Raw genomic sequence first — 13,446 nt, 5'->3', positions numbered from 1 at the left:
TCTTCAAAGCTGACAGCATCACTAAGTGTCAGCCATGTGGTTAAGGTAATTTTGAACCATACAGCCATCCTACCAGCCCAGCTGACACTGCGTGGGGCAGAATTGCCCAGTTAGTCCACAGAATCATGAGAGATAATAATCACTATTCCTTTAGGCCACTAAGGTCTGGGGTGGTCTTTACATAACAATAGATAGTTGAAACAATAGTAATCACAGAATGAATTGTAAATTTTTTAAAAAATAAAACTAACTGTAAGAAGTAGTCTTGAAAATAATAGATTTTCTGATTTTGGACAGAAGGAAAAAAATTAAAGTATCTTTCTAAAACAATTGATGAATGTATTCTCAAAGGCCAATAGCTATGTACGTGATAATAGATGTCTCTCAAGCTTAAATGTTTTTCAAGTCTCCAAAGAAAACCACACTTTAGTATAATCATTACAGATTAGTTAGAAATAAAATGCAAAACAAATATGGTATCTTCCGTACAATTTATGTTTAAGTTTTTTTGCTGTTTTTAATTCTGTTATGTAAAATAGTATTATAAAAAATCAGAAGAATGGTGGCGTTTCTAGGGTAAAATATCCACATTTAATAATACTTGATTCCCTTTATATTTTCTCCAAAAATAAGGAATTGTGTATGATTTTTCTATCTGTATATCTATTTATCATTCTATACATGTGTGTGAGGAATGGGGATAAATAGTTTGTTAGAGGGTTTAAAGAGTAGAAGCATTAATTTCTCTGTGATTTGAATGCCTTTAAATGCTTTCCAGCAGACTTCAGGAAACAAAACAAAGTTCATTTTAAATCATTCTCCTCTTTGAACAGAACTTTCCAACAACAATTTTCTGGGTTTGAATGAGTGCACCTCCAGGCTGATAAGAACTTCATGGCTTCATTATTATTTGCTTACAACTCAAAACATTATTCAACTTCAGATGTAGGATTAGAACTTCAGTACAATCTACATCATTATGTGCAGCCTTGCAAAGTATAATGGCAAGTTAATTCACTTTGATCTAAAGCATACTGTGACCTCTTACTAAAATACAAAAGTTAATAATCTCCATACTAAAGCATAAAATGTAAATAAAAAATAGTTAAATATTTTATGAGTTTTCCTATGTGTTAAAATAATCTTTGCCATTAGTTATTAATTCTTTATCATAATTGTATTCAGTATAATGATTTGAAATTTCAAGTAATTGCTCCTTACCTGTTTAAGCAAATTGGGTCCCAAAAGAAAACACACTTAAGTGAGAAACATATAATTGCTCATGCTTGTGAGACATCATTACATTTTTTTGTTCAGAAATTGTTTTAAATGATGTAATACAAGGAAAATGTTCTAGAGGAACCAACAAACAGTATAAAATATACTCACAGCACTTAAGTAATGCTAAGTATTGTTGACAGCCTCAGAGTTTGCCTCAATATCGGTTGGACTCTTTTTGATTTTGTTGTGGATTACTCAAAGGCAGCATGTAGTGGGCCGGGAGTGGGGGGGGTGGGGTCAAAGTAATTGAGGTAGTAAAAAGGGTTTGGAGGAATACAAACTTTGTCATCATTTGTTCCATTATTCTACTAGTCTATTTGGAGCACCTACTAATTCCTGAGTCCTACTAAATCTTGTAGGAAAAAATTGGAAAAATATAGAACTATCACTGCTTATCAAGATTTTGAAATTTAGAGTAGGTTACAAACAAGTTAACAGGTGAGTGAGTTGTTGAATGTAACACTTGAGAGGTAATGAAACATCTCTAGAAGGAAGTGAAATTTCACCTGAGATCTGACGTATGACTAGAAATATAGTAGCCACCTAGAGGAGTGAAGGTAAAAGCAAGAGTATTTGAGCTTGACTATGTACAACATCTGTGGGAACATCTGAGAAACGGATAGTATGCAACATGGCTGGAACATGGAGATAACATGAAGAATGTCACAAGAGGTGAGACTAGTATGCAAAGAAGGGTTTGTTAATCAAAAGTTGACTTAACCATGTTAAGAAGTTTGGACTCTATTCTGTAGTCAATGGGAAACAAGCTAAGTTTTTATACTAAAGAGTACACTCAAAGTGCTATATGCAAAGAAATGATGATGGTGAGACTGGTGGCTAAGATAAGTATTAGAGGGTAATAATCTGGAAAATTGTGATAGAGGTCTAAATAAATAAAAGAGTACAGAATGTGTTAGAAAGTAGACAGATTCACACGAAAAAATAGGTTAAATAATCAGTAGTGTTCAATAACTAATTGTTTATTAGTGGAAGTTAGAAAGCTATATGAAAAATGTTTCCTTGGTTTCTTATCTGGATAACTGGTTGGAAGATGGCACCATTCACTGAGTTAGAAAATATATGCTCCATGGTATCTGAGTGGGATAGGTTGGCTTTTTAATTGCTGAATTCTCTTTTAAACATGTTAAATGTAGGTATCTTGGAAATATCTAAATGAACTTGTCTGGGGATATTTTAAATATATGTACCTGGAGTTTAGAGGAGAAATCTGGTCTAGAAATTTAGACCTCTGCATCACCAGCATATAAATAACAATTATCTGCAAAGCACTAGACAAGAGCTCCTAATAAGAAAGTGCAAAAAATGGCATCAGTTGGCTTAGGAAAAAAATGTAAAGTATTAGTTTATTTAAAGCATAAACACAGGAAGCAGAACCACCAAGTTAAGTAAAAGTAGGCAGAAAGATGGGAAAACACAGAGATTCTAGTGACTTAGAAACAAACAAAACATTGGTTTTCATGATGAAAGCTGATGTTCATGGTGTCTAGTGCTACAGAGATGTCATAAAAGAACTAGTTGTTGTCTTTGGGAATAAAAAGAGTGTTTGTGAACTTGGAATGAGTAATTGCATTACAACTATGTTGAGAACAAATAACAGACTACAGTAAGTTGAGACATAAATGTAAAAGATGAAGTGAAAGACTGCAGAATGTTTGGTACTGAAGGGATGAAAAGAACAAAAGTTAATAAGTAATGATAAAGGAATAGAAGTCAGAGGTCATTGGTGAGGCTTTTTTGCATGTATCTTGTTTTTAAATTGTTGGGAAACAGTGACTAAATTAGTAGAGGAAGAAGATATGGATACAAAAGAGTTTTTAGCTATTAGAAAGATAATACCACCCCACCCCCAAAAATGTGGAAAGATAGGTGTGGAAGCAGGTATTTTTGAGCAAGTGGTCTTAAAAAGATGAGAAATGTTTCATTTTATTACTTTAAGTCCCCCTCTGATGTTAGAATTGTTTGCAATTCCTGAGAGTAGCGGGGTGCTATCTGGGAGTATGCACATATCTGAAAGATTTGAAATGGCTACATATAGACTGAGAGACAAAAACACTGATTGGGAAAAAGGCCAGCCAAGTAAGTGACTACTTGAGTTCAAATGTGATAAGCTTATAATAACTCACTTTGCCTACATGGTGTTCACAATAATTCAGGAACAATGGTGAAGAAAAGACTATCCCAAAATACCCAGTTTGGGGTATACCTGGAAGGAAATAGGACAAGAAAGTTTTGAATGTTAGCAAGAGTCCTAGTAGTAAATTACGCAGTCTAAACTGTATAGGGTAAGAATTGAATATATAGGATAAGAATTGAATGAAACAGGTGACAATAGATAAGGGATAATAGTGGAATTAAAGGAACAGTGATGCGAGTAGATGAACGAAAAACTGTAGTGTCATAACGGAAGTAAAAAGGAAACGGCAGAAAGTTGTGGTCATAAGAGAGTGTTTTAATTTGGGATAGTTAATATTTGATCAATTTCTAGAGCAAATAATTTGCAAAATGGAGCCATGGGAGTGGGATGGTGGTGGGGTTGCTGACATCAAGACCAAGAATCTAAGGAGCCATATTGTTAAACATATGGTGTGCATGGGCACTGGTGACAACTTTGTGGAAGAGTAACATAATCACAGTACCAGAGTCTTGAGTGAATAAGACGGGTAACCGGGATATATGTGTGACAACAATTAATATGGGTACAAGCCTCAAAGCATCAGGGGAGTTTACACAAAGGCAAGATGTGACAATAAATAAGGACAAAGCTCTATACATGAATAGTGCCTTAACTCATCTTTGAAATACGTGGAGAGGTTTCAATGGAGCAGCTGGCGGCAGAGAAGTGATCCGCAGAGAAGCAGGATTTCAAGAGGAAGCCAAAGTTCAGTAAGGAAAGGAGAATAAAATGACTGGAGATGTTAAAGAGAGTTTGGTAATATCAGATAACAGCTACACAGGTTCCCATGCATCAGAGAAATATAAGAACTAGAAAGCACTAAAGCCAAGACAGGCAACCATTTGAGATCACAATTTAGTGAGGCAATGGAAGAACACTTCAAAATATAGTAAAAAGAATAATCTCCTACAGTCATCAGAAAATGGAAATAATTACACACAGGTTTCTGCAGAGTAAGTCTCAATCTAGGAATCACAATAAGGGAACAAAACATAATAAAAATTATCCTAAGTATTTGGTCAGGAGATCATTGGTATTCAATATTTTGTTTATGACCTTTCATATTACCTCTTCTGGAATTAATCTTTTGAATTTATTGCTTCCTGTTAATTAAAAATTTTCAAAGGAATTAGTATAACTTTGTTAAAATATTCCAATAACTAAAAGAATGTTTGTTATTTGGATTCACATAACTCTCAATCTTTATTTTCTCTTTAAAAATAGTTATAGGATAGATTATTCAAGTACATAAAACTGTAAATAAAATACCATCTTTCTATCCTTACAAATCCCCACAGAGTTTCATGCTTTGGAATTTCTGCCTAGAACAAATCACCTCATTCTGAAACCTCAACTACATGACGGTTCTCCTTTGCTATCATTCAACGTAAGATCGTGCTGGGTCAGAAGCAGCTCCTAACATCTTCTTGGCTATTGCCAATGGAGACAAGAATACTCTAAACGTGTGCTCTGAAGGGTCTGAGAAAGTAAAAAACTTTTAAATCTAACCCATGGCCAAAAGCAATCACTCAGCAGTGCCTGAGTTTATCCTCTCGGGACTCACAGATAATCCAGAACTTCAAGCCATTCTCTTTGGCATATTCCTGATAATCTATTTCACTAGTGTCGTAGGTAACCTCGGTTTGATTGTGCTAATCCAGATCAGTCCTCAGCTCCACACGCCCATGTATTTTTTTCTCAGCCATTTGGCTTTTATTGATTTTTCTTTTACTTCGTCTGTCACCCCAAACACCTTGGTGAATTTTCTGCGTGAAGTTAAAAGTATAACATTTTATGCATGTGCTGTTCAGTTGTGCGTCTTCATCATGTTTATTGTTTGTGAACTATATTTGCTCGCAATCATGGCCTACGATCGGTACGTCGCCATTTGCAGCCCTTTACTCTATGTCATTCTCATGCCTAGAAAACTCTGCAACCAAATCATGGCTTGCACATACGTCTATGGATTCACTGTGGGTTTCATAGAGACTGTGGCGACATTCCGCTTGTCTTTTTGTGACTCCAACGTGATCAACCACTTCTACTGTGATGATGTTCCGTTGGTTGCTCTGGCCTGCTCTGACACACGCATCAAAGAGCTGATGTTGTTAACCATTGCTGGGTTCAATACCCTTTGCTCTCTGCTGATGGTGATCATTTCTTATGTCTTCATCTTCGTTGCCATCCTGAGGACCCATTCCGCTGAAGGAAGACAGAAAGCTTTTTTGACCTGTACTTCCCATCTGACCTCCCTCACAATATTTTATGGGACAATCATTTTTATGCACCTACAGCCCAAGTCAAGCCATTCTCTGAACACAGATAAATTTGCTTCAGTGTTTTATGTGATAGTGATTCCCATGTTAAACCCATTCATCTATAGCTTGAGAAACAAGGAGGTAAAAAATGCACTGAAAAGGATTAAAGAAAAGTTGTGTTTGGCTATCAAATAACTGAAAAAAATCATCGGGTAGGGAAGGATCAAAGAACTTTGAGTTGTGTCTTGTCTGAGTCACATGTTGAGAAATGATAGAACCAAATCCCTCATTTCAAGTGCTCAAAGTCACTCAGAATATGTCTCACCCATTGTTTCATCCTCAGGGATTTCCATAGGAAAGGCATTTTGTAACTTCTGAGTTGGTGAATTGTAGAAGGAGAAAGAGGGAGGGAGAGAGAAAAAAGAGAGAGAGAGGGAGAGAGAGAGAGAGAGAGAGAGAGAGAGAGAGAGAGAGAGAGAGAGAGAGATCTGAATCTTGTTTGACCATGACTTCTCCTTCATAATTAAAGAAACAGAGAATAGGAAAATAGGGGCCATATCTGAATTCTGTGTCATAATGAGAAATTTGGGTAGTACTGAAATAGATCAGCATCTGAATAGATGATCTGCATAGATAATCTGGAAAACTTAATTCATCTATTTTGTAAATCCTGATTTTCACATATTAAACTTTAGTGTGTGTGACTTATTTCTTACTATTGATAAGAGGATTAAAAGCATTAATAAATGCTAAACACAGAATTAGAACAAGTAATGGCAAACAATGCATGTCAGCTATTATTCTTATTATTGTTAGTTGTTAGTCCAGAAATTTTAGAACTGGGTGAGGGTCTTTTACTTAAATAAAACATTTAAAAACAAGTTATACAGAAAGAGTGCTGTTCTGTTTTTATTTATTAAATTTATTGGGGTGACATTGGTGAGTAAAATTATGTAGGTTTCAAGTATACATTTCTTTAATCCATCATCTATACATTGTATTGTGTGTTCCAATTCAATCTTCACTCAACAAGCTGCAAAGAATTAAAGAGCAGCTAAATTAAAGAAAATCTAATACAAAGTTGAAAGTTCCTAATATCAATAAGGAAAAATAATTGCTTTTTATTCAAAGTAGACTACTAATCAGTTGTAGGTAAAAGATAATAATAATAATAACTTTACTGACAGGAAAATGTCTTCAAGATGGCCTAGGTCATTGACAATAATGGTAATAAAACTGATATTTACAAACCTTATATGAAGTGCCAAGAATTGTGCTTTGGTTCTTACACACATTTCTATCTAAATGCTCACACACCAGTGTGTGAGATGAGCATTTTCCTTATTTTACAACTCAGTAGAGCTTTATATGTCACAAAACTAGGAGTAGCAAACCTCAAATTTGGGGTCAAACTTTCTGAAATCAGCCATGTTCTCCACTAATCTTGGACATCGCCAAAGGTGGGTTATTTCCTACTTTTTAAAAAATCAGCTTATTGATTCTATATCCAGATACAAAAACATCCTGGAGACCACAGAAGCTGGGGTGAAAACACAAACATTTTATTTAAATATCCCTGGAGACATAAGGAAGAATGCTGATTTTGACACTTTGACTGGAAGACTGGTATTTCCAGAGAACAGTCCAGCCACCTGGGCAATGGCTGGAGCACAGCTTTAGAGGCTGGACAGAGCTGTGGGCGCCTGCCCAGGGAGAAGCTGAAGAGCGTGTCTGTCGAGGACACTTGAGTTTCTTGGTTCACTCTCTGCGGAAATGAGTGTGAAGAAGTGATCACTGAGGAATTAGAATTGTGTAAAGACATGATTCAATTCAATTGGTGTTTAAATAGTTGTATGAAGTAATTGTAAGCCATTTTTATGAAGCAGAAAGTTACTGTGAAACCACAGGAGAGCAGTTCTCCTCATGTGAGGTATCAAGAGTTGGTAAGTCTGAATTTCTTTACCTGGAAAAAGAGAGACTGTCTATGAGGCTTCTGTGTGTTTTGCATGTGATATGTAATGAGACAAATAAAGAGTTAACGGGAGCAGGATTGTGAGCTGGCAGGATGGGACAGGCAAGGAGTTAACAGGAGTGGGCTTGTGGGCTAACAGGAATGAGCTAGACATTAACCGCTTGGCTCTAACTCCCCTGGCCAGCACTGCACCTGCAAGCTGACAAGCACGTTACATCCATCAAAGTGAGAACATAACAGTTCCCAGTCGCAACGGCAACCCCCTGCAAGCTGACCTCCATCATAGATGGGAACAGGAGAGTTCCCAGGAGAAGACAACTGTAATGGCAGCCCCCCTGCAAACTGACAAGCACCCTACATTCTGCTAAGAAAAATAGAAAACCCCAGCACTCCTTCTCATCGGAGCAGCTGCCCCCCATCGGACTCTGCCCTGGCAAACTTCTGCCAGTATCTCTGTCTTACCCCTCTGTCTCCGCAGCTCTCCCTCTCAGACTGTCCTGGCAAAACTTCTGCCAGTTCCAAACAGAACTTTCTCTCTCCCTTTTTAACTTTCAATAAATCTTTTCTCTGGGTCCTCTTGTAGAGTCCCGTAAATTCTTTTACATTCTGCGAACGACCAGGGGTTAATGCTACACCAAGGCAATATGAGAGAATATGTGTGTGTCTGTCCATATAAATATACACTCACAAGACAAAGTGTGGTGAAGGGAAACACCATGTTTCTCTGTCAAACCTGCTTTAAAAACCTGAGAATTCATTCAACTCACAAGGTTCTAAAAGTGCCTATGGCAGCATATCTGAATTATTTACATATTAAATGCAGACAAGAAAATCATCGCCTTGTATTGCAAATCTCAAACCATATTCTACACAAAGATTACAACTATCACAATCTCCTTCTAAAATGGTAAAGTGATAAAATAATGTTAAATCACTAAGTCAATTATTTTTCATGAAATGTCACGATAAAAGCATATCAAATCACTGATTTTTTAAATTTCATGTCATGAAACCATAAGGGTGATTGAATTAATAGCAGGCACAGGTAAAATGACATTATAACCTAAGGTTATTTCTACTGGAACAAATAAATATGCAAACACATTGAATTTATTCATTTAAAAACACAATTTCTTATAAACCATGTTCTTCAAATTATATTGAAAAATTTGATAATGACTGTTTAAGTCTAGGTAATCTATATTACAATATCCTTTATTCTTAACATCCATAGTGTTAGGACAACAAAATTCAGATAGACTTCAATTTACAGGTGGAATTTTCATATTTCTAGTTATGTGACCTTAGGAAATTTAGAAATAATTGAGGCCCAGAGGTGAAACCTCACACATCTCTAAGTTTGTTTGATTATATTAAGTAGGACTACTTAAGTGCATAACTAGACTTTGTCCTTTTACTTAAAGACAAATTAACTTTTGAGAGCTCAATGAATTACTCTTTAGTTATATATAGCAAACATTTACTTAACACTTATTATCACTGGATATTGTTTTAAGCATTTCATAAATATTAACTTGTTTAGTCTTCAAAACAAACCCATCAGTTGGGTCTTATTATTTTCCAGAATTGGAAAGAGAGTCACACAGAGTTCAGGTCAATTGTCCAAGGTTGCACAGCTAATAAATGAAAGAAATAGTATTCAAACTCAGGCAGCGTTGGTTCTAGAGTCCTAAGTTCTAACAAAAACATGATGCTGTGTTTGCTTGGGATACACATGTGTGTGCTTGTGAGTACATTTGTGTTTGTGTTTACACGTAATTTCAGTGGTCTCTGAAGGCTGTAATGGCTTGAACAGGACTTTTTGAATCATACTGATTTTCCAGGATTGGCCCAGGTCCTTGCAGACAATGTCAAGGTCTGTTAAAGTAACAGTCACATTTTCAGTTGCTTGGGAAAGAATTGCAAGAAATATCAGCAGGAGAAAGCTTGATTTCTTTCCCTGTTTGTATTTACGAAAGCATTTATTATTATTACTTTCTTAATTTTAATGTCTGTAAGGTTTCACAACCTCTATCCAAGGCTTTTTTGGAGGCATCTTTCACCTCTTTGTTCCTTAGACTATAGATGAGGGGGTTCAACATGGGGATCACCACTGTGTAAAATACAGACGCCATTTTGTCCGTGTCCAGGGAATGGTTTGATTTGGGCTGCAGGTACATAAAGATGAGTGTGCCATAGAAAATAGTAACTGCCACCATGTGGGAGCCACAGGTGGAAATGGCCTTGCGTCGTCCCTGGGTAGAGCGGATCCTTAGGATGGCGGCAATGATAAAGAAGTAAGAGGTGAGGACAATGGAAGAGGAACAGATCATATCAAAACCAGCAAAAGCAAAGATCAGAATCTCCTTCGTGTATGTATCTGAGCAGGACAGAGCCAAGAGGGGAAGGTCATCACAGTAGAAATGGTTAATGACATTGGGGCCACAGTAAGTTAGACGGAAGGTGATAACGGTGTGGAACAGGGCAACCAGAAAGCTGTACGTATATGGCACTGCCACCAATTGAGTGCAGACCCTTTTTGACATCAGTGTTGAATAATGCAGGGGTCTACAGATGGCGACATAGCGATCGTAGGCCATGGAGGCTAAAAGGAAACACTCGGTGATCATGAAGGTGAGAAAACAGCCCAGTTGCATTGCGCAAGCATAGAAAGGAATAGTATTGTATTCCACAACAAAATTCACCATCATCTTTGGCGTGATAGCAGAGGAATAGCAAAGGTCAACAAAGGCCAAGTGGCTGAGGAAATAATACATAGGTGTGTGGAGTTGAACATCAATCCTGATTAAAGCTATCAGTCCAAGGTTACCCAGCACTGTGACCAGGTAGATGACGAAAAACACCACAAAGCATGGGGCCTGAAGCTCGGGCCGGTCTGTAATTCCCTTGAGGATAAATTCAGTGACGTAAGTGATATTAACTTCAGCCATTTATTCTGGTGGATTTTGTCGCAAGTTGAAGAATAAAATGCCAATTTCCAAGGTTCCTGCCAGTGCTGAGGAAAGGTGAATGCGGGTGTCTTCTCGTCTTGAATTATGTCATCTTAGCTCTCTAATGACATGCCAGTCTTGCCCCAGGGAGAGGAGTCTCTTACTCTCAAAATAGTCTTCTAAACAATTATTTGGCTTTGTAACTTTAGAATATAAGGAAGGATGTTGGTTAAAAGTTAAATATGATCTGAAAAAAACCTCTTGAGACAGCTAACACTAATATTTCAGTAGTTCCTGCACTACTATCTGTTTTATACATATATACATGGTAGCACAGATGTATGTAATTCATAAATGAAACTAAATTAAAATATTTCTGTATGTTTTAATTCCATGCCGGTTTCCACAGCTTTAAAATACATCAAAATAATCTATTATGACTTATCCTTTTTCCTATAATCCTCCTCACATACAGATTAAGTACTTTAAGCTATGTAAGCTAAGAAATAATTAATCAGAAATATAGGAAAACATACAATGTTATTTGCATAGGAATTAAAAAGATAATTTTTGTTCAATTCAAAATTCATCACATTTTGAAGTTTGTTGCCCAAAGAGTTAATCAAGTAGTTTATCAGATAGCTAGTTATTCTAAATTACATGGAGATAAACATCTTTCCCCATAAATATCTGTCAGTCTATTTCAAGGGCTTAAAATATCCATAGCACTTACTCTGGTAGGTTTCACTTTTAGTAACATTTCCTAAGGAAACATTCAGTTGTAAGCAAAATTTTATGGAAACATAAATAGGTAGGTGAAGTTCTTGATGCATACTTCAAAATAATGGTAATTATTTGTATTTCCACCAGACCGAAACAGAGGACTAGCCTCATTAAGCTCAATATTGGCCTATTTGAATTTTATTTTTGCTCCTGGCTTCATTTTCCTCAAAGTGGAACCACAAACTATTAACAAAGAAAGGGGCTTGAGAGATCATGATGCCTAACTACTTCATATTTCTAATTTTATGTATTACTACAACTATTATTTATCTTTTACAATTGTGTGCTGTGCTTATCAGATATTCTACTTAGTGCAATACGTGAACTAACTTATGATGATCTCCTGTTAACACTATGAAGGAAGTTCTATCCCATCATCCCTAATCAACAATTGAAAATACTCAGGCTTATGGTGGTTATGGTGGCAGAGAATGGATGGCATAATATGGAGGTGACTGGGATTGTTTAACTACAGAGCCCATATTCCTAACCATCAAGCTCTGCAGCCCAAAGTGCAGCCGCTTGCTCCTTCAGCTTTAATTGCTTGGCTAGAACAACAATGCTGGCAGATGCGTCCATTTTTCTATAGTATCAAGCTAAACGTTTAAAGCTTAGAGAAGACAAACATGGAAGCCGCAGTTTATTAAAGGTTGCTAAGCTTTGCATATCCTTTGCCAAGGTAAAACACAGGAGCCTGAGCTTTTAAAATATTATTATGTAGTTCTGTGCTTCCTTGTAAATAACTGTTTATAATTTGTGCATTAGAGTTTCTTTAGTTATTTCTTTTATATAACTTCAGGATTTCTGGTAGTTCCAAAGTACATATCAAACCAAATCAGAGGGAATCATACAAGAGGATAAAGGCATGAGTGAGAATATTAATCATGGTGGATGTTTACTAATAAGTGGAATATTTAAGCACTAAATGAATGGTAGAAAAACAAAGTTTACAGTGGAGTTGCATATTGATGTAAAATTTGGATTCTAAATTCAATACAATTAAAAATCACAAGGAGGGCCGACCGAGTGGCGCGTTGGTTAAGAACTGGTTTGGGACGCCAGAGGGCCCCGGTTCGGATCCCACATATGAAGGCCCGTGATGCTGCCCTCTACAGCTAAGATGCTGAACAACAGCTCAACCTGGAGCTGGGCTGCCGTGAGTCTCTAGCGACGGCGTAGGCTGCAGCCCCTGCTGCAGTGGGTTGCCGCGGGCTACGATGTGTAGCCAGTAGCCAACAGCCGCAGTGAGCGGCCAGCAGCCGCAGTGAGCGGCAGTCCAGAAGCCAGCGACTGATCTGCCTCGCCCGGGAAGAGCGCAATGATGGGGCCAACTTGGGCCAGTGAAGCAACGTCCTCCACAACTAGACTGAAGAACAAAACGACAGCAGCTTGTCTGTTCCCATCCCCCAATTCCCCAATAAAAATCTTTAAAAAAAAAAAGTCTAGTCTTTAAAGACATACTTAACTTTAAAAAAAAAATCACAAGGAAACAAAATTACCTATGAAAATCTTTTAAAATGCTCATAAAATATAACATTTATGATTTTGCATCATCCTAACACCTCTCTAGATTATTTCATCAACTCCTCTAATTTTTTTATTATTTTTTATTATGAAATACACATTTTTTAGATTTAGTTTCTGCTGTACAACACAGTGCAATAGTTATACTTTTTACCCCTCGCAGTGACAACCCAACTCCCCTCCTCCAAATGGCCACCCCACTTCCCCTCAATATCATACATATCTATTACAATTCCCTTGACTCCACTCCCACGCTATACTCCACTTCCCATGACTATATTATATATATATTCACTTATAGTTGACATACAATATTATACAACATCAGCTTCAGATGTACAGTGCAGTGATCAGTCTCTTCCAATCCATGATGCGGTCTCCCTAGCAAGACATGTGACCACCTGACACCCCACAAAATATTCACAACACCATCAATTACATTCTCAAACTGTCTTCCACATCCCTGTGGCAACACTGCAGCTA

At 36.9% G+C, this 13,446-nt stretch overlaps 2 protein-coding genes across 2 annotated transcripts; one reads left to right on the top strand and one right to left on the bottom strand.

Moving 5' to 3' along the window:
• The first annotated feature begins 4,986 nt into the window (after window positions 1–4,986).
• On the top strand, window positions 4,987–5,928 carry LOC109371635 (olfactory receptor 5AL1-like). The gene has a single exon (XM_019624257.1). The coding sequence runs from the start codon at window positions 4,987–4,989 to the stop codon at window positions 5,926–5,928; it is 942 nt and encodes a 313-aa protein (XP_019479802.1).
• Window positions 5,929–9,681: 3,753 nt separating this feature from the next.
• Window positions 9,682–10,656, bottom strand: OR8U3 (olfactory receptor family 8 subfamily U member 3). The gene has a single exon (XM_019624246.1). It carries the CDS (start codon window positions 10,654–10,656, stop codon window positions 9,697–9,699), a length of 960 nt encoding a protein of 319 aa, XP_019479791.1. The 3' UTR covers window positions 9,682–9,696.
• Window positions 10,657–13,446: the final 2,790 nt, after the last annotated feature.

This window comes from Hipposideros armiger, unplaced genomic scaffold, assembly GCF_001890085.2.
Source record: "Hipposideros armiger isolate ML-2016 unplaced genomic scaffold, ASM189008v1 scaffold_582, whole genome shotgun sequence".
NCBI classification, from domain to species: domain Eukaryota; kingdom Metazoa; phylum Chordata; class Mammalia; order Chiroptera; family Hipposideridae; genus Hipposideros; species Hipposideros armiger.
This window is presented reverse-complemented; position numbering and strand designations above follow the sequence as displayed.

What these genes read in the sequence shown, in the direction of transcription:
- OR8U3 (XM_019624246.1), bottom strand. Translation starts at nt 10,656, where the DNA reads ATGGCTGAAGTTAATATCACTTACGTCACTGAATTTATCCTCAAGGGA.
- LOC109371635 (XM_019624257.1), top strand. Translation starts at nt 4,987, where the DNA reads ATGGCCAAAAGCAATCACTCAGCAGTGCCTGAGTTTATCCTCTCGGGA.